The sequence below is a fragment of the Passer domesticus genome, chromosome 16, assembly GCF_036417665.1.
Source record: "Passer domesticus isolate bPasDom1 chromosome 16, bPasDom1.hap1, whole genome shotgun sequence".
In the NCBI taxonomy this organism is placed as follows: Eukaryota; Metazoa; Chordata; class Aves; order Passeriformes; family Passeridae; genus Passer; species Passer domesticus.
Window position 1 is genome coordinate 643106 of NC_087489.1, and position 26047 is coordinate 669152.

The window sequence follows — 26047 nt, forward strand, 5'->3', positions numbered from 1 at the left end:
TTAAAAATAAGAAGATTGAAAACCCACAAGCAGAACTTCATTTAAAGATGCTTTCTGCAAATGCTTTGGAGTACTGACTAGCATGGCAGTAGGTCACTGTGATAGGATAGGTTCACTGGATGTGACACAGATTGTGTTTAGTCAGTTGCATAATGCTTTATTCCATTCTATTATGGTCTTTTTTATTTCAATTACCACTATAGAGAGATAGTGTTACGTACTGTGTGCATTATGTCCTGGACACTGAGTAGCTCATTCCTGATAGTCAGATGAGAACCTTTCCCTACGTTTGCAAGTATTAAAAATGCAGCTTTCCAGGTGCCTCATCTGACATTTGCTTTAAATTTCACATGCTGTATTGGTACTCTGTAAACTCCTGCTGCAATTCTTTGTGGCCAGTCTTTTCAGCTCAATGCTCATTAATTTTACTTTGTTAGAGAACTTTGATTTTTCTCTTCACCTTTTATTCTATATCAACAATGATTATAAGGAAGGACAAAGGCCAAGACACAGAACCCTGTCTGGTTTCTGGTGGTACAACCTGACCAATTGTGTTCAGCTTTAATCACTTATTTATTCAGGAGAAGTATTTCTTTATTATTTTGTAGCTCAGGCCATGAGATCTGAACCTTTGCTGTAGCAATCTGAATATTTTCAGTGGGTGATTTTGTTCTGCACAGCACTGGTGTGTCATATCTGTAGTTCTACTGAGTGTTTGCCTCTCCTGTAATAGATTTGTTGAAGCTTTTACAATGTACTTTTAGAATGTTCTTATTTTTCTCTTGGTGAATTAGATACCATGATGTATTTTACTAATGAAATACTGATGTATTTTATTAATGATGTTGGCAGTTGAAAAATTTGGAAAAGGATTTCTTGCAGCTTTCCAGATGAGTTTGTTCTAAATGTGCGTACAACTTAAAACTTCTGCAGAGAGTCCTAGAAATACATTTATTATCTCTTAAAGTATGTTTACATTTTTCTGTTGCATTCATAATAGTCCCCTTGGCAATTTGGTATACATGTAATGAAATACATTGTGTGTATTTATCCATTCAGAGAACTTTTTAGCATTTTTACCATTACCATAGAATATAAATAGATAATATAAGTACACATCTGTAAACAGAAAAACTACCAGTTCTGTAGCAAACATGATCTCATTTTAACAGTGTAGGAGTAATCTTCTGCCTTTAAAAAGCTCATATTACAAGCAGTGGTTTTTTTTACTTAATGATATATCACTGTTTTCCTGAAGTTTTGGATATGTTTATCCAAGTGCTTCACGGTGGTTCTTGTGTTTTAGGATTGTTTAAAAGAGGTACTGGAGATTGTGGAGCTGGGCATTTCAGGGAGTAAATCCAAAAACAGCGAACAGGAGGTCAAGTACAAAGGAGATAAGGAGCCAAACCCTGCATCCATGCGAGTGAAGGATGCTGCTGAAGCTACACTGACATGGTATGTAATTTGTCAGAGCATCTTCAGTGTTTAGTGTTGCCTTGTCTGAGTGTGTTCAATAGGGAGTTCGCAGCTGGTGGTCCCTGATGTAACAAGAGTGTTTAAGAAGTTAGGCAGAAGTTCCCTATCTTTGCCCTTTGGGCAGGGCTGTGCACTGCCTTAGATCTGTCCCCTCCCCTTGCAGGTGTTAACAGAAAACAGATCCCTCTGATCACTGTTTTCCCCTCCTGCCTCCTCTCTTCCCTGTACAGCAGAACCCAGACCTTCCTCCATCTGTGGTGTTCTGTTCCTGGCCAGGCCTCTCTGCAGACAGCAATTCCTTCTCTTTCACTCTACCCCAGAGCTCTTGTCGTCCCATTTCCTCTTCTCCTCAGCCTGACAACATATGCTGCCCCACTCTGGTTAGAAAACTGGTAGACACTGTGACAGCAGGGAATGGCACATGCAGCACATGTATGCTGCAGCAGGATCGGATGGCTTCCTGCCCACAGCATTGGGCTTGATTAATGTATTTGATAGGTTCTGCTGGAAATGCAGTAACAGATAATGTGTGGGTTGGGGAAGGGAAGCACAGAGGAAAATTGGGATTTGCTCCAGAGAAGTTGGAAAGCACTGTGTTATGGGCTGAACAGCATAGTGGCAGACAGGACAGATTGAGGATGGGGAGGATAAATATGTTCTGCAAAAGGCAATAGCTGGTTTCTTTTTTTCTCTGCTTCAGAACCAACTGTTATAAACATTACTGTTAGTAAAAACAACTGTGTAATTTCCAAGAAAAACCAACTACTTATTGGAGCTTGTGGACAAATCCATATTGTTGCCTGAGATCGTTTATTTTAATTTAGAGAGGTGAAACTCTTTTCACAGTAAAGTGGAAAAGTGTGTGGGGAGGGCAATCAGTAGACTTACTTTTGCTCTGGGTGTTGGTGTTAAGGGTGGTAAAGTCCTGACTTAAATCATGCTAACTTCAGTCCTACACTGGACAACTCAATTTCTAATAGTGTTAGTGAGACCCCGAACAACTTCAAATGATTTAAAACAATGCTTCTAGGAGCTTCCTAAGGCTGTGGCTCCAAGGAGGCGGACACTGTTGGACCCCACCTGGAGGCTTTCTTCCAGGGAAGATTACTATCTGTGATAGTTGTGCTTGTGTGATCCTGGACTTTTTAGGGTGCCAACCCCTTAAAGGGTTTTAAGTTACTGTAATCTGTACTTGAAGAAAGCAAAGGCAATTTTAACTAGTGCACTGCCATGTCTGTCCTGCTTGTTGATATGAAAGGGCTAAAGTATGGATGGTTGAGAAATAATGTTTTAAAAATGAACATAAATCTATGGAAGGGTACAGATTTTCATGCTTTAAAGAATGTCTTAATAGCTTTATAACTCAGGCTATAAAGAAGCTCATTCTATAGGCAGAGTACCTTTCTTTGTAGGTATTCATGCATGTTTTTCTGAAGGTGCTGGTTGCTTAAAACAACCTGATGGGTGAAGGCAAATGTGTCTTGATAATGTAACTGCTAGGCCAAGATACAGATGAAGAATGTGAGTGAAAGTTTGTGCTTGGGTGGAACAGTTCACTTAATCTGACATAACTCTCAACTTTTTTCTCACTTGCAGTATTATGCAGTTACTTGGAGCATTTCCTTCTCCCAGTGGTCCTGCTTCTCCTTGCAGCTTGGTGAATGAAACCACATTAATTAAATATTCCCGTCTCCCTACCATAAACAAGCACAGCTTCCGTTACTTTGTTTTGGATAACAGCGTCATCCTGGCCATGTTGGAGCAGCCTCTAGGGAATGAACAGAGTAAGTTCAGATTTCCCATTTCCTTCTTTCTCAGGCTAAGACTTTCTATACAGAGCTGTGAAACAAAGGTACTTCATCAAGTGTCTCTCTCACGTTTCAGGTTGTGGGTGGGCATACAGAGCACACCCACAGTGTTGCTCTGGGATGAAGTGCTGGGAATAACTTCAATGCCAGTGATAATCAAACGTGCACAAGCCTACCCAAATTGTTCATGCAGTTGTCCAAGTATTTCAACCAGTTAGACCATATTCTTGCTGCTGACTGCCATTGAAATAATGGGTGATGGACAAAAGCAATAGCATTACACTTTTGAATTGAAACATCCTTGTTCGTACAAGAATAAAAATCTTAGGCGTATAGGAAACCTGATAGAGATAAGTGCTTAACATATGGTTAGTAGGTCTCCTTTATGCTTGCACCATTACTGCTGCTTGCTTTAGGCCTCCTATTACTGCATATTTCTGTGGGTGCTTTCAACTCAGGTGGTTGTAGTTGCTTAGATGCTGTTAAAACTTTCCCATGTCTGATCCTGTTCTATCAATGACACCTCCTGTAAAGGAGAATTGTCACAGGGTGTTGCCTTTCACAGCTGAGTCTAACTAATTTCAGCCTCATAAACTTTGATCTTCAGGAACTTCTATTACAAAAATCTGGTATTAAATGATGCTTTGAACAGAATAACTGATTTCCCTTAAGTCTTCACGTGTCATGGTGTTATCTAATAGAACAGATGAAAATTCTTTAACGTGTTACCTCAGTTAAAGACTAACTTATGTTAGAGCTGATGTACTCTCCCAAATACATTTTCCTCATCTGTAGATAAGATGGAGCCTAAAAACTAATATTGAAAGCAGATATTGCACATAACTGCATGAACTAGTCCCGAGAAGTTGAGTTGTCCTGAGTGCTCTGACCATGTTGAGAATCGCTGAATAGATCTTGCAGGAAGTGACAATGCTGGGAGCCATTGCCACATGTCCACTCCCGGTCTGTGTTGGAGCAAGTGTGTTCCTGACTGGAGTGGATTAGAGAATGCTAAGCAATTCTCATTCTCGCTCTGCCTTTGCTAAATGTGTTACTGTGGAATCCTGCAAAGCTGTTGGAATCAAAAGTTAGATTATCTTTTCTTGCTGCATATAACTTGCTTACAAGTCCCCTTTGAATTACAAGATTAATTGCAATAATGCACAAGTACATCAGGCCATTTCTGAGGCAGATCATGGGAGTGACTGAGGAGCTGGTTTGGGTGTTCTGTGTGTGTGCTTATGTACAGGGTGTGCATAGGCTGTGCTGCACCCTGAACTTCCCAGGGAATACTGGGGAAGGAATAGAGTTCTGCTAATTACCTGATGGTGCCAGTGTGTGGTTATGTGCACAAAAGATAAATGTAAATACCTTTAAGAAAAAAAACTTATGATGAAGTATGATGATCTCATCTAAGGTGACTAATATTGGTAGCCTTTTAAATCTTGAAGGGAGACTGAAATCTCTGCAATGTTAAAACCATCATTATGCCAGTTGAAAGGCACCTCAGGACTCTGTAGTCTGACCTCCTGCTGTAGACAAGGCCAGCACTGGATTTGGACCAGGATAACACAATCTGGTGTTGCCCAAGTGGGTCTTGCAAACCTGAGAGGACAACTTCTCTGTATCCCTATTCCTTGTGGGGAAAAATTTTCCATGATGTGGAATCAGAATGTTCTGAGTCTTTGCTTGACTGGTATCTTTTGTCCTTCCACTGTTCTTACTGCTGCTATTTGTGAGGAACTTTTGCGGAAGGTCATAGAAGCATCATGGAAATGGTGTCTCCATATTGTCATTGTCTCCCCTAAACAGGCAGTGACTAGAAAATCTTCTTTTATTTCCCTGGAAGTCTTTGGAGAAATTGTGATCTGCATGAATTTGGACAAAAAGTTGCTTTTTATGATGAAACTGAGCTGGCAAGTATTGAACTGACATAGTAGACTAGCACTAGCTGCTGCAGAGAGATTTTCTTGATTCTCACCAGGAGTTTTCTTCAGGGTCAGGGAAGAGTTAACCATGAAAGAAAAATCCCCACTGTCATGCCTGCATTTTCTTCTTGTTGAATGATTACACAGTGAACTGTTTGCAGTATATGATGATGTCTTATTCTCTTTACCCATGTGCTTTGCAGATGACTCTTTCCCCTCTGTCACGGTTTTGATCCGTGGGACATCTGGAAGATTTGCGTGGGCCCAGCAGCTCTGTCTTTTACCAAGAGGAGCTAAAGCGAATCAAAAGGTCTCTATCAAAGCCCGTAAAGAAATCTTTAACTTAGAGATGTTCAGCAGAAATTCCACTAATGTGAGACTGCCCCCCAAAGCTGGTTAAGGCTGAGCCACGGGGCCTTTAGCTGTAGGTAATGTGCCACATCTCTGGTGACTCTTTACCACTTGTGATTAACTACAGGCTGTGAAAGTGCTGTTGCTTTCTCGTCTTGCAGACTTGCTTGAGGGAGGGAGAGTTCTCTTTTTTTTTTTCTTTTTTTTTTTTTCTGATAGCATCTTCTGAAGTGATGGGATAAGGTACAGTGTATTTAGTGTGTAGGCAGGGCTGGTTTCCAGGTGTCAGACAAAGCCCTTGCAGCAGAGAGACAGAGAGAGTGAAGTCTGGAGGTGTAGAATGTGGCGCTGCAGAGACAACAGGTCTTCAAGCTACAAAACCTGATGTTGCAAAGATGGCTGTAAACCTGCTGTGAAAAAAATTATCTAGAGGAACTCTGGAACAGCTCTGGAGAGGAATGGTGGAGGAGAAATACCTCAATCTTATTTTACAGTGAAATTTCTTACTGCAGTTGTCTAATGGAGCACATACTCTTGTCATGAAAGTTTCTCTCTGTGAATTTCTCCAAATCTTTAAAGTCTTCTCATGACCCTCAGTAAAAGAAAGGCACTAATGTAGCTGACTTGAGGGCTTGTCAGTCTTAGCTAGTATGTTCACATTTAGATGAATACAATCTCTATAAAGCAGCTTTTGGGAAGACCATCCAGGATGTGTTTGGAGCTCTGCTATCTCTGGAGCTGAACTAAATAATCTCAGTCCAGGTGTGCTTCCTCTTTCACTAAAGGACAAGCCATGATCTGACTGCTGACCTCCTCACCAGTTTTAAGGGAACTTTTCCAACTTGAAGGCATTCTATAACATAATTGTTAATGGTCTTGCCCTTTGGAAATGTAATCAGTAGTAAACTTAGGAAACAACCCTGAAGATGCCATAAAGGTCTTGCTTGCTTGGAGCTGATGCATCTCTAAACGTGCACCTAGATCATTTGTTGCTTTCTTTGGTAACTTGAAGTTTGGAATTACAAAATGACAGTATAGAGTATGATGTTGTAGTAATGTCAAAATTGCACCATGATCCATGATGCAAGCCCTTTGGCTATTCTGGCAGTGCGTCACAGCATTGCTGCTGTCTTTGAGGTCTTAGCTTGTTGGGATCATGACAGTCAGGAGTCAGGAGGGTTGAAATGGAGCTTTTCAAATACTTGCCAGCTTTCTCTGAATACAGTTAGAATGGGCTGAAAATAAGATGTTGCTGTGTAAGCTTGCCTTTTTTGGGGGGGTTTGCAACTGTTTACAGGCTAGATGCTTAGCAGAGTTCATAGATTTCAAAATGGACAGTTGTCTTTTTAAAATTTACAGTCACCTTTTCAATACAAGTCTATTAGTTTAAAGTATTTAATGTTTTTTAATAATGCTGCTCACTAATAGATTATTGTCGTTTTGGTGGGGAGGGAAAATGTTTTTCATCTGTTATAATGTTGTCTAGTGATGCAATACCTTGAATGCTTTTTTTGTCAGACATTTGTACCAGAACCTCGACCAGCTCCTAAAAATGATGTTGGGTTGAAACACAGTGTGAAACAACGCCCTTTTCCTGAAGAAGTGGACAAGATTCCATTTGTAAAAGCTGACTTGAGCATTCCAGATTTACATGAAATCGTGAATCAGGAAGTAAGTAACTGTCTCTGACTTGATTTTGTTCTTGGGGTTTTGGTCTGTTCATGAGTCGTGCACTTAGGTCTTAGTGTAAATTTTTTTACTCTTTGGCTTATCCAATTTCATATTAATGGAATAATAACCTCTGTAAATTAGTTCAATCTATGCACTTCTCCAGGAAGATGCCAGTGCTTTGGTTGTGTTATTTGGGAGACACTGCTCAACAAGTTTTATTACTGATCCTGGTACTGTAGGAAACAATGACTTGCACTTGTTGCTTCTTCTGGGAAAATGGAAGGGTCTTTTTGAGACCTTTCTGAGGGAAGAAGAGAGTGCATGTCTCATATTTTAAAGTTTCACAGGATCTAATTTGTTTTAGTTTATGTCCTCTTAAATAGGAGAAGCCATAGCTGATACTGGATATTCACAGAGCTCTCCTATGCCAAAGGGGTGTTTAGGTGCTTACTTTGGAGTATTGCAAGGTCTTTTTGAAAGTGTTTTAGTAACCATTCTGATGGCGGGCTGCAGCTGCTGCTGTAGAGCTTTCCTAAGTGATGGAATTGTTTTCTTAGAGGATCTTTGTGCTTTTGGTGATATCAGCAATTCATGCAATGTTTTCCAGCTCGAAGAGCGCCATGAGAAGCTGAGGAATGGCATGGCTCAGCAGATTGTCTTTGAGACTTCCATAGATCAGAGAAGTGAAGAGGAGTGGCGGAAGAAGAGCTTTCCTGATCCCATCACGGAGTGTAAGCCCCCGCCACCAGCACAGGAGTTCCAGACAGCACGTCTGTTCCTGTCTCACTTCGGGTTCCTCTCATTAGAGGCATTGAAGGTGATCTGATACCTCTTGGTGTTGTGCAGTTCCTCCAGTTCCCATGTGATCTGGCTTGACAAAAGGGAGAAGGAAGTTTTGTTAGTGGAAGATCATCGATGTACTTCCAACTACTGTTCAGCTGCAGTCTAATCAAATCAAGTGATAGATTGCAGTATTCCAGGATTCAGAGCAAGGTTGTGAAAGGCTGGGCCTCAAGTTGAAAATGCTCTGAATAGGTGTCTGTGTCTTTGTTTTTAGTCGGGGCATAAGCCATCACACTCAAATGTTCACACTTAAAATCATTCCACAGCTTGAGTTGGTTTTAGGGTAGTACTTGAAGACTCTCTGAAATATAACTGCCATAGAAGTTTTGCTTCAGAGGTGGTTGTGCTGAGGTAGTTTAAACATATATAAAACACTTGGTACATAGTAGATTTAGAGGTTTCTTTTTAAAATTAAAATAAGTATTTTTAGAGGTGATCCATATTCTTAATTTGAAATTCTGCCTCTTACCAATGGATTCTCCTTTGTATTTGTTGCTTTTCCTTCCAAAAAGCTGTCAGGAAAAGTAGACTGTAGAGTGTTTGCAAAAATGATGTCTGAATGTGCTCAGTATATTGCGTATCACTGGTATTTAAGTTAATCGAAACTGCACATGCAACTGTGTGCATAGCTGTGATATTCTTAAGGCATCTGCTGTTTTTGTTGTGTGCTCTTCTTGAGGAAAATATTATGTCTCACTGGCAAAGTACCACTTGTATTTAATGAGAGTGGAATGCAACAAATTGTCAACCTGTTATGTTTGCTGTTGCTCATTTACAGTGACAAGATTATATTGCATCAGAAATCCCTGTATAATTTTGCTCTTAGAGAAGGGAAACTGTTTTTTTATATTTTAATGGATTGCCGTTGAAGCCATAAAGACCTTTCAGTTAAGAAAGATGGGTTTTTAAGCTGTTGAACTCTGTCTATTGGGCAGGAACCTACTAACAGTCGTCTACCTCCTCACCTGATTGCACTTGACTCTGCTCTTCCTGGGTTTTTTGATGACCTTGGCTACTTGGATTTGTTACCTTGTCGTCCTTTTGATACTGTTTTCATTTTCTACATGAAGGCAGGCCAGAAAACTAGCCAGGAGGTAAGTGGAAGTGTAGAATGCCAACTAGACTATATTGTCTTGTTTCTGGTAATTTCCAAGTGGGTAGAGCATCAGTGCTGGTGATTAGAGTGGAGTGTCAGAACTAGTGCGAGCTGCAAGTCAGTGCATACTCCCTTCATCTGTAGGTTGAAGTACGTTGCTCACACTTAGGATTATTGTAACAAATTAATGTATTTTAAAATATATATAAGATATATAATATTAATAGTATTTTTATTATCTGTTCTATCCTTATTGTCCTTATTTGTAGAGTTCGAAGATTCAGATCAGAAAAGCATTTCAGCTTTGTTTGTTTGCTCAGCTTGCAGGGAAGGTTGCAGTTTTGTTCCAGCAGTGAGCAATGTCAAGGTAGTTTGGTTTCATTCTAATGTTAAACACATGTTAAAGGAATGAAAACTTTCTGCAAGTAAGGAAGTATTATTGCATTGTAAGTCTTTACACCATAACATTTAGGTTCAAAGGCGATTAGGTTAATCAGGTTAATTTGTGCAAATCTAAGTTGTGACTTCTTTGTGACCTAGAAACATGCTAAGAGGATTAATGGGCTCATTAGGAAAGGATGTTTCTCTAGTACCTTCTCATTCCATTCATAACGCTTGTAGTAAAGAGTAGAAGCGTGGCTTCCATAATAAATCGTTGTGCCAACTCCTTGTGTCACTGAATGCACAGTTGGCAGAACACTGCAGCACCTTCTACTTGGGTGTGAGACACAATCCTTGAAACCAGGATCATCTGTCTGTGAGCATTCAAATTGTCATTCAGAGTAGCCAGTGCAGAATCTTTTCATCTGCAAAGTCACCTATGAAACAAGATATGCTGGGTCTACCTTTGAGCTGGGACGTGCACTTGCTGAACTAGAATGTTTATATGCTCTTATTGAGCTCATATATCTTCCAGCCCACACTTACCCTAACTTTTTCTGAAGCACAACTATGGTTTCAATGTGCTCAGTAATGAGGATTAATAATATTTCAATGCGGTGTCTCTAGTCACTGCTGAACACTGTATGAGGCATGAGGATGGAGTGTCAGGACTATGTGGCTACACAAAGCCTCCAGCCTGGAAGCTTTCCTTCCAGCACCCATCCCTGCAATTTGTGTTTTCTTGAGGCCTGTGTCCCAGTATTCTGCCCTGCACAAGCCAAAATGATTGATGGCTCTGCCACAAAACAAATTCCTGCATGGCCCGGAAAATATGAATGGATTGCTTGTTCCACCAACCCCAATGGTTCTGATATCCAAATCACACGTGTCCTTGTGTGCTGTTTGGTGAAGGGCTCAACTCTCACTTGGCCATAATGAGATAAAAATTGCCTTAACATGTGGAAATGTCCCAGATCTCTGTCAGAAGTAGAATTAAAGTTCAATGTGAACAGTACAGTGTGATGTTTGATTAAAGTGCGCACTCAGTGCTACTGAAAATTGGTTTGGAAAATCTGTTTCATACTTTAATATACTGTGACACCTGCCCTTTAAATCATTCTATGTCATGTACAGGTGAGTAGTGAGGAAAATTACTGTTTCCAGCCATTTAATTCACTGGTTTACAGGTTTTGAAAATACTGGCAGAAAGTCAAATTGTTTGACTAGGAAAAGGCCAAGCTGGGTAGGGGGATGCTGAGGAGCAGGGAGTAATGTCCATGTAGAAAGTCTGGGGCTCCTGGCATGTTCTGTAGTTATATTTGGGCAAAACTGTGTTGGTGACAAAAATTTAATTAAAAAGCTGGGGAGGAACAGACTTGTTTCCTGCTTCTGTACCAATATGGTGCTGATGGTGGTTTCAGATCCTGAAGAACATGGAGTCTTCCAGAATTGTTCAGCCTCACTTCCTGGAGTTCTTGCTGTCTCTTGGCTGGTCTGTTGATGTTGGGAAGCACCCTGGGTGGACTGGTCACGTCTCAACAAGCTGGTCAATCAACAGCTGCAGTGATGAAGAGGGACCTGAACAAGGTAAGACATGGTAAATGTCTTTTGTAGTAAATTAAAATGTTTAGGCTCCTTTAGAAGACTCCTTTTTGCTCCTGTGAACGTTTCTGAACACTGATGTGCTTTTGGTTGGTTTTGGTGGATTTTTTTCTTTTTTTTTTTGTGGGGTGTGTTTCTTGTTGTTGTTTGGGTTTTTTGTTGTTGCTTTTTGGTTTTGGAGATTTTGTTTGGTTTGTTTTTTTGACAAATGATGTTTGCTAGAAAGAAATCTGTAAATATTAAATGAAGCTTCAAGTCAGAGTGAGCAAAACTAATGTCCGTATGTTGTTGGGACAAAGTAGCCTCAGCAAAAAAAAATACCTCTGGGCTATATTTTTAAAGATTTTAAAAGTCTTTAATATATTATTCCAAACCAGTATTCAGGTGCAATCTGTTGCAGATTGTTCTGTGTATTGGCAAACAGGCTTGAAATACAGTGTGATTTTTTTTTTTTTTTAGTGTTCTCTAAGTAGATTAAAATGAAATATTGACTCAAGCTGCTGTTTATAGGTCCTGGAGGTGTTAGAACCTCCACATGGCTCTCTGTTTTGCTTCACTGACTCTGCTTTCTTCTACTGGAGCAACTCTTACCCTTAGCTTGTCATATACCACCCTCTCCCCATTCTGTCACCCAAAATGATCCTCAGGAATGTGAGCTGCTATCCCAGGATGGAAAACTGAGGGTTGGGTTAGCTTCTCCCTCGGACAACTTGATCAGATCCTCTGGGAATTGGTAGTGTCTGGGCTGGTTTCAGTGTCACTGCTCCAAGGCCCAGAGCTGTTCTGGGTGATCTCCAGAGCCACAGCCTCTGCTGGGCCACCCAAAGGCAGTGGTAAGGCTGGTGCAGCTTGTTCATCATCCTTGACCTGATGTTGGCATCAGGTGTGACACCATTGCAGCTGCAGGTGCTTGAGCAGCACTTGCTCTGCTGTCCATTCACTGTGTCTTAGGAGTGCCTGTCACCTGTATCTGCAGCCAGCTGGAGGCTTCTCCCTTAGGTTATTGAATAAAAGTACAAACCACAAAAGGCTGGAAGTGTTCAGGAGAGGTTAGAGTACAGAGGCATTGCTTTCTCTGAGCTAGTCAGGATGGATGGAGTCACCATCCCCGGAGGGATTTAAAAGCTGTGCAGTTTGGTGCACAGCAGTTTGGTGGTGAGTTTGGCAGTGCTGAGCTAACAATTGGACTCAATGATCTCCAACCTCAATGATTCTGTGAGTCTGAAATAGCTTCTGGTGAGTTGTCTTTAAAATAATTTCATGGGAATGTTTCTCTGCAGCACCCCCAAAATCAAAGAAATTCCTAAAGAAATGGGTTTGAGTTGTGGTGCTGCTCCTTGGGAGCCTGTGCACTGGAGATGTGGGAATCTTTTCCTGATGCTGAAGAATGGCTTGGAGTCTTCAACATGTCTCTGGCCACTGCTCTGTCAGTATGCTGAATTTCACTGCTCCAGTGGCTTTGCTGAGACAGCTATCCCAGGAACACTTCTGTAAACTGGATCAGAGAAACAATTCCTTTTAAAGCCTTGCTAGTCATTCTGGAGGTGACATGGGGAAGGAAAAGGGAGGAGACAAGTTCTTTCTCTGCTCTGATGGCCTGTATTGGCCAGTTGTGGTGAGGGAATCAGTGGGTACTGAAAATTAGAACCTTTCTTGCATTGACTGGTGACAGATCTTTTTCTAACTCTGCTTGACAGAGAAAAGACAGAGGAGAACCTGTAGAAACTGGCTTGGAATTCTAGAATAGTATCAGACTGAAGTGATAAATGTTAGAATCCTTTGGAAATTGAATGCATGATGTTGCTGGACTCAATGATCTCCAGAAATAGATAGTAGATATAATCTTGTGGCAGATGTGCTTACTAGAGTACTAGGAAATAAAGAATCCAGTGTATTGGAAATGGGTTGAGAGTGGCTTCATTTTGAACACAAAATGCCTTTTCCTTCAACATAGTAAAAATATTTATCTGAGAAAGGTTGTTAGCCATGAGATTTGACTCCTTTCATTCTAAAATGAGATTTGTATGATTTCTTCTCATTGATTGCACCTTGTATTTGAAGGTCATTTCTGATGCAGAGTATAAAGAAGTAGAGCTTCCTTCTGGCTAAACTTTCCTTTTCTGTCCATTTCAGATGATCTAATTATCTCAGAAGATGTTGGGGCAAGTATCTTCAATGGGCAGAAGAAGGTGCTATATTATGCAGATGCCCTGACAGAAATCGCCTTTGTTGTCCCATCGCCAGTGGAATCCCTGAGTAAGATCTGTCTGTACATGCTCTATACAAAAATGAAACCAACAGTTTTTTTGTTTGAGAACTCTTCCAGAAGCAAAACCTAAATAAATTAGGTAGTGTGTTTAGCAAGATCCTTTTCAAAAGGTGTGGACGTTTAAATTACAGCATTGTAATTCTTAAATTCCTTCCAGATGTGACATCTGTTCTGTACCTTTCTCTGAACTTCAGTAGACGTCCAGGCATGCACAGCAGATTTGTTGTTGCCAGGGTGCTTTAGGTTGGACATGTGGTTCACCATTAACTGGCGATGCCCATATTTTTTTACCATTCTTGTCAGTGATGTGCTCCTGCAGCACACACAGGAGTGTGTGTACCACCACCAAGTAGAAAAGCAACAGTTTTCATGGCATCTTTGGCATGCTAAAAGTTGCCTGGAATAAAAGATGGTATAGCCATAGGAAGGAGGAGACTGTTCTGTAGGAAATTGCTAGGATGTGTGTAAGTCCATAGGGAATGCTTTGTTGGCAGTCTGTTTCTGGAATAACTGGCAGTTATCGCCTAACTTATCTTCCTGCTTATGAGAACTAAGTTGACTTGGCCATACATTTGTACATGTCTAGTTTCAAAAGCCTTACATTTTTTAGTATCAAAACGTTATTTATGATGGCAGCTTAATTTTTTTGGTGGAAGAATAGACAAAACCCACCTTTTTTTCTTCTGTCTTACAGCTGATTCACTGGAAAGCAGTGTCTCTGACCAAGAAAGTGATTCCAACATGGATTTGCTGCCAGGAATATTGAAGCAGCAGCCTCTGACACTTGAACTCTTCCCCAATCATACAGACAATCTTAATCCCTCCCAGCGGGTAAGGCAAAACTTGCATTGAAAAATGGTGCTTTTTTTTTCCTTTCAAGAAGCATGCTGGCAATGCTCAGGATTTTAGATAGTCTATTATTTGGTTTATGGGTATGTAGAGCTACTTGTTCCTTGCCATTAATCTTTGATATCTGCTTTGGTCCTGCTAGAATTTGCCTCTACAGTAGGAGACAGCAAGATTACATTACTTAAGTATAAACACTTAGACATGCTAAGTGGTAATACTGTGCATCCTGAAATCTTGAAATGTGTGCAGGAAAAAGTATATGCAATATTTACAGAGTAATTCAGCTTCAAATCCATGCTTTGAAATTGAGGATGGATAGACATGCAATGCTTTTCTTACCTACCCACTTACAAACAGTGTCAGTTGTGTCTGAAGTACCAGAAGTTGCTTTTGTACACTAACAAAGCAGAAAACCATGAACTGTTGTGTCTGTAAGCGAAAGACTTACTACTGCTGATTACTTGTTTAGAATTCACTTCCAAATACATATTTAGTTACTCATTTAAGGTCTTCAAGAACATTAAGAAAAACTTGTAACTGATTCAAGGTTGATTATATATATGTTAGTTTATATTTAATACTTGTAGGTTGGTGACCCAGATTGCAGTGAGTAGTTCCAGCACAGCTGCCCCTGCTCAGTAGCTGGCAGAGGTTGTACCTGGCTGAGATATGAATGACTGAGGAGCAGCTGGGAAATACTTGTTGGCTGCATTATTGGATTCATGATGTTTGCAAATGCTACTCTTCCCTCATGTTCGAAACAGCTCAGTCCTACTTCTAGATCCAAGAGGATGCCTCAGGGTCGAACCATTCCACCAATGGGACCTGAAACCAAAGTGTATGTGGTCTGGGTGGAACGTTATGATGATATAGGTATGTACAACTTCTAACTGTTCACTAAATTAACAAGAGGGCAGGAGCCAGAGGAAAAACCCTGTTCCTTTATTTAATTAAAAAAAAAAAAAAAACCCACACAAAACAAAAAACAAACTAGATCATGGAACCACAGACTGGTTTGAATTGGAGGGGACCTTAAAGCTGATGTAGTCCCAACCCCCTTCCATGTGCAGGGACACCTTCCACTATGCTAAACCAGGTTGCTCCAAGCCCCATCCAGCCTGAACCCTTCCAGGGATGGGGCAGCCACAGCTTCTCTAGGCAGCCTATACCAGGGCCTCACCACCCTCATAATCAAAATATGTCCTTATTAATGTCTATAACAACACTAAGATTCTGAATCAGTTCTTCAGTATTTGAGTTGTGATCCATGAAGATGTACCTGAATTGGTGGCATATGGAGGTCTGAATTTTCCTGTAGTGCTGGCAATACCTATGAAATGCTGTCATGAACCTTCTTAAGCTCAGCACTCACGGTTCTCCTGCTTTTGAGTTCTCCTCAGCTATTGTCTCCTAGGAGGGGATCTGGTTTTCTTCCTTTAAAAAAATGGCTTCTGACACCTGCTTCTGTGCTGGAGGGATCATCATCCCCTTTGGTGTGATGGCACCTTTGGAAGTCCGTATTCTCTTGTCAGGGGAGGCTCGTTTGTTCTGCACTCAGGGTGCCTGCTTCATGCTCCCTTTCTGCTGTGGTGCTCAGGCAAGCTCTGGCTGCTCATGCAACTTTGGTTCTTAGTTTGGTGTTTCCTCTCTGCTTCTGCTCTGGGAGAGACCCAGCTTTGCTTATCCTGTTACAGCCATGGCATGGCCGTGGTCAGCAGCATTGAGGTGTTCTTTGTCCCCAGGAGTTTCTTGTGTGCTGGTTCCAAGCCATGGCCTGGCCTCAGTGCTATGCAAGAGACTCTGTGCACTGGTCTAGCCCACCAATGTCTGCAGCACTGGCCAAGAACTGCTGCTTTATTCTGTCTTTGGTTTCTAATCCTGGTTGCCTGTCTGGCAGTAAGGGTGGACCTTAATTAAGGCCTTAGCTCCTTCCAGAGTAAAGGAACCATGGAAATGGGAGCAGCAATCAAGAGGAAGCTTCCTGTTAAGTGTAGATGTAAATTCTCAGGAAGGCCACCTTGTCCACAGTATGTCCCTCAGAGCCTTACTGAGATCAGGAGGCAGACAGCAAGTTCTGCATCATCATTTCCTTGTCCAGGCATTGGCTCAGAGCGTGTTCCAAGCTGGTGTCCCTGACCCACTTCCTTCTTGGGTGGCAGCTAGACCCCTTTCACTGCCAGGGCAACAGGCATGCTTCTGCTTGACTGTTTCTTTCAGCAGCCATTGGAATCTCCCAGAGTTCTGGGCCTGAAGCTGAAGAAATGAGTTTGTGAGCCTCAGTAAGCCTGACAGTTGCATGGAGGGGAGGGCAGCTCTTGGAAGTGACTCCCAGCCCAGAGGCTCTGCCATATGCTCCTTATGTTCTTGGCTTTTGCCTTATGCTTCTGGTACATCTCTGAGTCTGGACACTGAAAAGCTGTCACTTTGTAGTCAAGGTTATCACCCTGGTGCCAACTGCATGCCCTTCCTCTTGCTCCATCTTAGAGTGTGTCCATGGCTTGCTGTGATCTCCCTCTGCTTGCTCAGCTGTTGTGTGCCCTCAGCATCCCAGCTTTGATGGCCACATCTGGGTTTGGGCCTTAGAGTCTTCTGCTGGAAGCACTGTCCTGCTGCCTGAACTGTACTTTTGTGAATAATTCTCAACATCTCTTAACACCTGAAGAAGGTGTTGGGAAGTGCCAAATCCCCTTAAGGGACTCAAGTTCTTACTTTTTCCTCATTCACGTTCATTATCCAGTCTTTGTTAGCAGTTGCATGGCAGCAGAGTTGTAGGTTATGGTAGAGATCCACAGAGCCTGGATTTGAGGAAGGATATCATGTTTGTGGCATCAGGGCTCAAGGGAAATGTAGGTGTGAGTGGTTGGCATTGTTCAGTGCTCCTCACAGTATTCTGAAGGCTGATCACTTGTGGATGGGTGAGGATGCACTGAACAATAATTTGAAAGGTCTTGTTTTGGTTGTGGTAGTTTTTTTTGTGGTTGAAGTAGTTCATCTCCTTCCTGCTTTCATGGTTCCTCTAGAGATTTTGACCTTTGGGTTGAGAGAATTTGAGGTTTGGCACCTCATCTGTTGAGTGCAGATGGCGAGGTGTGTGTACCCTCCATGAATGCTGAAACTGGAAGCCAAACAAAGATGCTAGCTGTGCAAGAACACTAGTGGTATAAATGCTTGATGACTGTGTGGTTTTGACTGATGATAAATAATTTTTCCTTGTACATAAAAAACCAAATCCCAAACTGTATTAGATAAACTTTATTTGGTGCATCCTGTTCTTACAGAAAACTTCCCCCTCCCTGATCTGGTATCTGAGACTAGCACTGGTGTGGAAACCACAGCCAATAGTAGTACTTCCCTGAGGTAAGGCCACTCTCATTTTCATTATTTTTATTGGTTTCTCAGTGGACTGGTTTTTGGTTGAAAAAGTGAAAGAGCTCTTCATATCACTGCAGATAAAACATAAATTAAAGAACAGAAAATGTGCAGTTTTATCTGAGTCTGTGATGAGCCTCCCTCCTGATTGGCTCCCTTGTGAGGTGGTTAATGCTGCATACACACTGTACCCTGCCTGCAGGGCTCTCCAGTCCTGTGGGGACAGAGATCATAGGCATGGCACAACTGACAGAGCCCTTCTGAGAGTTCAGAACATGCCCCAGGATCCTGCTGCCTTAGCCATGAGGCATTTTAAAACTTTCCTTTAACACTTAAAGGGGTCATTAATTGAAACAGTGCTTTAAAACTGATTCAACAGCTGTGTTTTTCCCTTAAGATCTACCATTCCTGAGAAGGAAATTCCTGTGATCTTCATCCATCCTTTAAACACTGGCTTATTCAGGATAAAACTACAAGGAGCAACTGGGAAATTCAACATGGTTATCCCACTGGTGGATGGAATGATAGTCAGTAGGAGAGCTCTTGGTAAGCTAAAGCGTTTTAGGAATGTTCATGTTTTTGTTTTTTTAATAATATATCTGCACAGTACATGGTCTGGAATCTTTCTTTGGAAAATGTGTTAGGCATTGCTGAACAAATGAAAGCCATGCTTTTTGCAGCAGCAGTGGGAGCAGGAACAGCAGAGGGAGCAGGTGGGCAGCACTTGGCTGCCAGAATAGCAGAAGAGAGTGCTGGAACTAGGAACAGGGCCTGTTTAAATAGGAGACATCCAAAATGTGACCTGGTGTTTAGCACAGAAAACCAAGGTGCGCCAGAGGGTGCTATGGAATTTGTTACTTCGCTGATATGCTGGGTGTTCCTTCTGGTTTAGAAGGCAAGACAAGGATTAAAACCACAGCAACTGAGGATTTTCTTGGGTTCAATAAAAATACCATGCAGGCATGTGTTAACAGGTTCCATGTGTGCCCTCTGCCTTTTCCTTTGTTCCTGAATAGATTCATGGACCTGTCCTGGTATTGGTGCTGTTTAGCTTCAGTAACTGGAAGTCCCTCTCAGCGAGAGCAGTACACAGGACAGAGTAAAATGAAGTAATGAACATTAGGATACCTGTACATATCCATAAAGCTTCTGTTGGAGGTGACTTTCAGATTCTGGGGCTTCTATGCTTAATTCAGTGATTGGCAAATTGAAGCTAGACATGGGCCCTTAAATTACATTTATGAATTCAGCTGATGACAGTGGCTTTTACTGAAAAACTGTCAGGTATGTTTTCCTAGAGTTGGGCTTGTTTTTCTACTGCATCAGGACTGTTAATATAGTGAAATTTTTCTCATCTTTAAGTTCAGCAGGTGTAGTTTGTGTGCAGTGAGGTCCTCTACATGTTTCTGTCTTTAAGGAGCTTGTGAAACAGCAAAGGGGGTAAGGGATACCTGCTTCCTTAGAAGTATAGAAATTTCCTTTCAGAATAAAATAAGATCAAGTTAGCTGCTGGCTTTTGAGTGCTGCTACTTTGATTCCCTGCCTCCTTCTGCAGCTGCATCCAGCAGTGTGAGTTACAGAGGGTTGACAAAAGTGGCAAGGCAGTGAGGGGAAGAGAAACTTGTTTGCAGCCACAGCCCCATGAGGTCTTTCCTCATCTCCTTCCCAAGGGGAAGGCTCTGCAATTCCTACTGGAAAAAGTACTGACATGTACTTTTTCCATTCTCAGGGCTCCCCTGGAATTACCTGGTATGATCTCAGGGCCCACCTAATGTCCAGATGTGCAGTGTAGCTGGGGCTGTGGTACTGTGACTCTTGTATTGGCTGCCCTGGGTTTGCCCTCTTGTCCCGAGGGTGCTTCTTCCAGGTAGCTGCTTGGCTCTGGCAAAGCTCCTTCTCCTCCGGTCAGTTTAGGTACCACTGAGTGAGTCCCTTTCTTCCTTCCTTACGGTGAAGGTCTTTACAAGCCTGGAGACCATGGCTGTCTGTTATCAACTGTTCATGGAGAAAAGTTCTTGACTTGGTGGTGCTGAGCATCTCCCCTGAGTTTAGATGCGACAGAACCCCAAATTGTCTTTGCCTGGGAAGCCAGAAGAGGGGTGTAGGACTGAATTTAAACTTGATTAAAATGTTGTTTCTTTTTCAGGTTTTCTAGTGAGACAGACAGTAATAAATATTTGTCGGAGAAAGAGGCTGGAAAGTGACTCATACAACCCCCCCCACGTCCGCCGAAAACAGAAAATAGCAGATATTGTCAATAAATACCGGAACAGGCAGCTGGAGCCAGAATTTTATACCTCACTTTTCCAGGAGGTTGGGCTCAAGAACTGCAACCCCTAGGTCATTATCCTTCCAGGACAATTAGATCAGAGGTTGGTGGCTATACTAATGAAAACAGTTAAATAACATCAACAAATTTTCTCAGCCCTCCGGAATTCAGGAAATCATGTTCTAGCACAAGTCAGCAGATACCATGTGGGAGGAATGAGAAATGAATCTGAAACATTGCAGTTGGGATATTGAATTGATTCACCTACCCTCAGAAGATTACTAAATTCTAGTCTTCCTGGATGCTAGCAAAATAATCTCTTCACCCAGTCATCCTTTCCAGACTAATTAGGAACTGTAGGTGTCTTGCTCTGAGGGGAAAACAATCAAAGTAAAGCTATCTCTGCATATGAGGATGGAAATAAGAATACAAACAAACCTGCCATTAGATGCCTTGCTGCACTCATGGGTCCAAGGGCAAGAGAACAAGATCTGTCCTTGGAGGAGGAATCTGTTCCAGAGCATTAACTTTCCCTGTAAGAACTTCAAAGACACTTTGAGTCTCCCTTCAGTGCTCAACAGAAGATCCTTCACTGGGTGTAACCCATCTGTGTACCAGAAGCCAGAGGAGGAAGGTTGCTTGGAAGAAGCAGGCCCTGAAAGCCAAAGCCCCTATGATGTATGTGGCCACTCCCAACAGGGCTCTGAGTCCATCTGCCTACGAGACAACCACCATCACCTGAAATTAAGTGACTTTCCAAAAAGAGTTATTATTGGGTAGAGCTTTTGATTATATAAAAACGAGGTTATGACTTTCAGGTCTGTTGCAAAATGTCACATTTAATTTCAGTAGCTTGATTTTTATTTTTTAATTCTTTTTTTTTAATGCAACTACTTAATTTATTTTCAAGTGTCTGTGTCACCTCCTCATCATTTCCATAAAAAGCATAAACATCACTTGCCTTCCTTCCATTGGATTGACATCTGAGATTTTGGGACTGCCTCCTCCTTGTTATTTATAGCATGAGCAGTTTTTGCAGCTTCTACTACACTTTTCAGAAGCTCCTGTTAAACAGACTAAACATCTCAAAAAGAAAATTTTTCTTTTCCCCATTAATTCCAATGCCATGAAAGCCCCTTTGGAGTTATAATTCACATTGTTTTGCATCTCCTGTATGTTCTCACATTCGGCAGCAGTGCTTCCCTTCCACGTAGGTCAGGAGTTTTCATTTTCAGCCTGTGGTGTGTTCAGGACTCAAAGGACTGGGAAAAGATGTTCACAGCTACAGTTGGGATCTCAGAGGTGTGGTGGGCGCGGGCAGCCCTGGGAGCACCTCTGGCTCCCAGCACATCCCTGCTGGTGTGGCTGCAGTGAATTGTGGCTGACACTCTGGGGAGCTGCAGCGTGACAGCAGCAGGATCCTGATGCTTCCAGCACCAGGTAATTGCAGAGGATGAGTGAGCAGGAGTTTGGGGAGCTCTTCGCATTATTTTCAAAGTGGTTTTAATAAGCTATGCTATGCATTGCAGTAATACTTGTCAGGCATTGAATTTTGATATTTCAGACCTACTTTTTGCAACAGTTCTGACCTGAAGCAGTCTTAATTGTTTCATTACAGCTTACCTGCCAAGGACAGACCTTGCTCCTGGCTTTCCATGTGTTTTCTCACAAGAGTTTGTGGAAACACAGGCCCCTAAAAATACATGTGAAAGGACTTTGAGGTGGTCAGCCAAGGGGATGTGTGCTTGTTGCAGGGAACAAGTGCACTGGCTTCTCAATTTAGGAGCTCTGGAATTTGATCCAGATGAATAAAAAGTGAAAAAATGAAACCATCCAAAGAAAACCCCTGTAGCAGGATGTGTGCTGGCTGGACCATACCTGTGTGCTGCTCAAGTGGCACGTGGCAGAAGGAGCTCCAGGGCAGTGTTTGGGTGCATTGGCCAAGCTGTGCAGGGGACTTGGACAGCCTCATTCCTCTGCCAGACTCTTGCCAGGAGCACTTTAATGCATGGATGCTAAATTGTGTATGTACCTGTTGGATCTAATTAATGGCCAAACACACTTGAGCCCACTGGTTTAAAAGGCATGAGCAATGCATGTGTAATCAATAAACACCCTGAGCAACCCCTGTGTCTGCACACTGATAGTGTAAAAGCAACCCCACCTACCATGGCTGAGTTACACAGTCCTGGCAGATGCAGCACAGCTGCCAGGTGCTGCTGCCAGGCAGTCAGGAGTAGTCATGGATGCAGATGGGCCTTGGGGCAAACACTGGGTGGTTTCTGACAGGGATAGCCAAGTAGACTGCCTGAAGATTTACTTTCTTTAAAAAGACCTGTGCTTGGCTGAAGGGTTGTCTTGGGTCTATTTCCATGTTCACCTAAAGACACCCATGGGAGCAGTAACAGCTGTGAGAGCCATATGACTTGGCAGGAGTCTGCAAAGAAGGGAACTTGGGCACACTGTGGCCACTTTCAGTGACAGGGGATGGATGTATCATGTATCAGTTGAGTTGTAGAACCAGCTGGTGAGCAGGTTACAGGTGGTGTGACATGACTATATGTTGTGGGATTGGCTCTCTGGAAAGTTGAGCATTCAGGAGAGTCACAGTTCAGTATAAAAATGTGATGCAAAACTGTGCTGCCAGCCCTCATGGTTTGGGTGCTGGTCACAGCAGTGGGCACCCTGGGCAGACTGTGCCAGTGCAGGGTGCCTGCAGGGACTGTCCCTCTTTCCCCAGGACATGTGGAAGTCTCAGGCTTCATAACAAAATGCACCCCAACAGTCTGGGGCATTATATCCATCTCCTCTCAAAGTCTGACCAAACTTCAGTGGCTTTAGCTAGGCCAGGGTACTGTCTTGAGAGCTTTTCCCCTGAGGGGTCAGAGCAAATGATGTTTATTTCCATTGTGACTTGCAAGAGTTATCCAAGAATCCAGATTTTATTTTTTTTTTATCACAAACTACTGCATAAAATTTCTAACTTGATGCTTGAGTGACTTACGTCAGCATCCCTGTCCATCAGAAGGGATGAGGGCTGACACCACCCCCACCCCCCACCCTGCAAGTGTTCCACAGTAAATAACCTGGGGACTGTTTTCATCCAACCTTTCAGTTTGGGTTCATTATTCTGTTTAAACAGGAAGTTTGCGTGAGTGACCACTGTCACATTGTTAAACATGATGTTGAAATTACATTTTAGTACCTGAATAGAGACTTCTAAAGAAAAGCCATTCTTTTAAAGGTACTTTTAGGAAGGCATTAGAACCTTAGAGCAAGCAGGAGAGGGGGAGGACAGTGCCTGTGGAAATTGGTGCATCTGTGTGTAGCCGTGTGCAAGGCTGGAAGGAGGAGCAGCCCTGGCTGCCCTGGGCTGTACCTGCTGGGTTCTCCATAGGTCATGGTGTTTCTTTTCACAAGGTTCTGCGTGCCCAGGAGGAGGAGAAAACTAAATTTCAGCCTCACAGACAAATTTGATGCATTTTCTTGATTGTGTAATTGAGTGGTACCTTTGAAGGCAAACACAGCCCTTTTCCCCATGGATTTAGCAGGAGCAATTAGAAGTGAGAATGCCAGATATCATGTGCTTCAATCATAGACAATTTGTATGAATTCCTGTATGTTGCCAAGACATGAACGTTCTGTTCTTACTGTATTTTTCTGTAAATATTCCTGGCGCTAAGTTGTAAAGTAAAGGTAAAATGTAAATACGAAGATGTGAACTATGTTCCGTTGTCTCTAGTACTTTATCTCTTATTTGTTTAGGGAAGACACACAAAGGCTTGTTTGTATTTATGCCAATTCTTTGTCCAGGAGAAACACATCAAATATTGAATGTAACACAATTAGTCCAATAAATTTTAAATATTCTTATCTAGTAACTTTGCACTTGTCAATTTTTCGTATATTCCAAAACCTTGGTTGAAATTCTCCAATGAAGATGTTTCCTAGGACAACAGCAGACAGAGGTAGCAGAATTGCACACTCTCTGTACCTCAGTAGCTCTGGGAACAGTGAGGCTCATAGGTAAGAAAATCATGTTGCATCTCAATAGTCTGGGGCGTGCAAACATTAAAGACTGGCTTTTGAAGGGAGCCTGATGCTCTTGCAATGCCAGTGTTCTCCAGTCGCTCCATGTGCTGCTTCCCATCTGAGGTGTGGACACCCACCCAGGACAGGGAGAAGCTGTGTGCTTCAGGTGCAGAGTCCTGTCAGGGTGAGGGCTCTGCTGTCTGGGCAGAGGGGGGAGAAGGGATTGGACTCCTCAGCTTTGGATTTGGGGAGGAGCTGTGCACCAGTGTCCCATGAGGGTGATGCACCCAGCGAGCCCTGGGAACTGGGTGGGTTAGAGAGGGGGTTTGCCAGTGCCATCCAGCCAGATCCCCATGGACCATCTCTGAGCTCCTGAAGGAGGGGATGGGTTCCCAGCGTGGGTCAGGGCTGCTGGACTCACGTGTGTTGGTGCTGCAGTGCAGGGGCTGTTTCTCTGGCAGGGGCCCTGTGCTGTCCCTGGGATTTCACCTTTGCAGCAGCACTGGTGCTTTGCCCAAGCTGCCCAACCTGAGGACTGGAACAAAAGCACTGAAGTGGCTGGTCCAGAAACCTCAGGCTAGGATATATGAACATCTGTTTTCCTGCTGGCTTCAACTTCAGTAACTTCAGCTGCTACCACCCACCCAAGTTCCTCACCACAATATTTCAGGGAAGGTATGGTGGGTTCAGAGAGAACCCCTCGGAGGTTCTCTCCCAAATTTGCCCTAAACCAGGACAGAAACTTAAAGCAGGTCCCACAGTGATCTCTGAAGAATCATAAACATGATAAACAGTTGAGTATGTTCCTCTGCAGTCCCAAATTGCAGGGCCAGGCGCAGGAAGGGCATTCTGGGGCTGGTTTGAAGCCTGATGCTTTCTTCTTTCCTATTGGGGGGGAATTGATACTCCCAGGTGTTTTGGAAAGCTGGAAATCTCACCTAAGGCTTTGGATTGGAAGTGGGTCTCCATCAGCCAAGTAGGTACACAGTGGGGAACAGCCTTCCTCTCTGAGCCCAGCAACTCAAAGGCAACTCCAGTGGCTCTGTGGCCTCCAGGTTCTCAGGGCAGGAGGGCCCAGGTGGAAGCAGCTCCTGGGTTTTTGTGGAAGGTTCCCCATGTCCCTCAGGTGCTCTGTTTCATGTGAGTGGAGTGACCTGGCACCACGAGGTGACTGCTGCAAGAACAGGAATAATAAATCCTGGTAAAAAATTGCAGGTGTTAAAGTAGTAGGTGCTGCTGCCTGTCTCTTGTCCCCAGCAAGCCTCTCCTGTGAAAGGCAAGCTGAGTGAACGTTCAGGTAACACAGTCAAACCTCCACTGAACACTCACGGCAGCTGGCTCAGCCATAGAGGCAAGAAAGGCTCTTTTGCAAGGTTTTATTCCAGCAGGGTAACGCAGTTACTGAAGGACAAACCCGGGGAAAGGGGATGAACCACGGGCAGCAGGCAGCTTATAAAGGGGAAGGGGTTGGGGGCAGAGCTCAGGGCTGGGCAGAGGGGCCTGGCCACCAGGGGAAGGGGGTGGCCACCAGAGGTGCCAAGCCAGTGAAAGGGGAAGGAGAAACCGGAGGAAGTTGGGACACCAAGTCCATGGGGGAGTCTGTTTTTCCCTTTGGGAGGGGTGACTCTATGGTAAGTAGTTAATGTTTCCAGGGCTGAGAGCCTGGGGATTCACCAAGGCAGGAGAGTTCATGGGATGCTACATCCTGGGATGAGCCAGGAGTGGCTGCAGTGTGAAGCAGCCCTGGTTGTGACTTCTGCCACAGCCAGAAATGAGATTTAACTCCTAATATCTTGTCATGAAGGGGAGCTGCTCTGTGGGGCACACATCAGCTGGCAGCGCCCCATGTCAAGCAGAGGAGCTGGTGGCAGGTTTGCCATGGGAGTGTAGAGGAGATGACTCCTCCCCAGTGCCCTCTATTTTCATCAACTATTCCTATGAACTTCCTGAGGAGGCAGAAGCATGGCACGCTGACACCCAAGATACCTCACTGTAGTACAGCTGGTTTTGACCATAAATGAAGCCAAATTGGAGTACAGATAATTTTCCAGGGTGAAATGTAATTTAGTTACTACTGTTAAAAATTTGAACGAGGCTAGA

At 43.1% G+C, this 26047-nt stretch overlaps 1 protein-coding gene across 4 annotated transcripts in view; it reads left to right on the top strand.

Annotated features, from left to right (window-relative positions):
• RALGAPB (Ral GTPase activating protein non-catalytic subunit beta) overlaps nt 1-20244 on the top strand; it is a 61650-nt gene extending 41406 nt beyond the window's left edge. For all 4 annotated transcript variants that reach the window (XM_064391958.1, XM_064391960.1, XM_064391961.1 and 1 more), the window contains 13 exons: nt 1307-1458; nt 3076-3263; nt 5419-5525; nt 7085-7237; nt 7845-8054; nt 9016-9174; nt 10979-11144; nt 13293-13415; nt 14123-14259; nt 15042-15150; nt 17556-17634; nt 18044-18192; nt 19793-20244. In XM_064391958.1, the coding sequence (XP_064248028.1) occupies nt 1307-1458; nt 3076-3263; nt 5419-5525; nt 7085-7237; nt 7845-8054; nt 9016-9174; nt 10979-11144; nt 13293-13415; nt 14123-14259; nt 15042-15150; nt 17556-17634; nt 18044-18192; nt 19793-19986 (1926 nt within the window). In that variant the 3' untranslated portion in view covers nt 19987-20244. The remainder of the gene's footprint in view (nt 1-1306; nt 1459-3075; nt 3264-5418; nt 5526-7084; nt 7238-7844; nt 8055-9015; nt 9175-10978; nt 11145-13292; nt 13416-14122; nt 14260-15041; nt 15151-17555; nt 17635-18043; nt 18193-19792) is intronic.
• Nucleotides 20245-26047: the final 5803 nt, after the last annotated feature.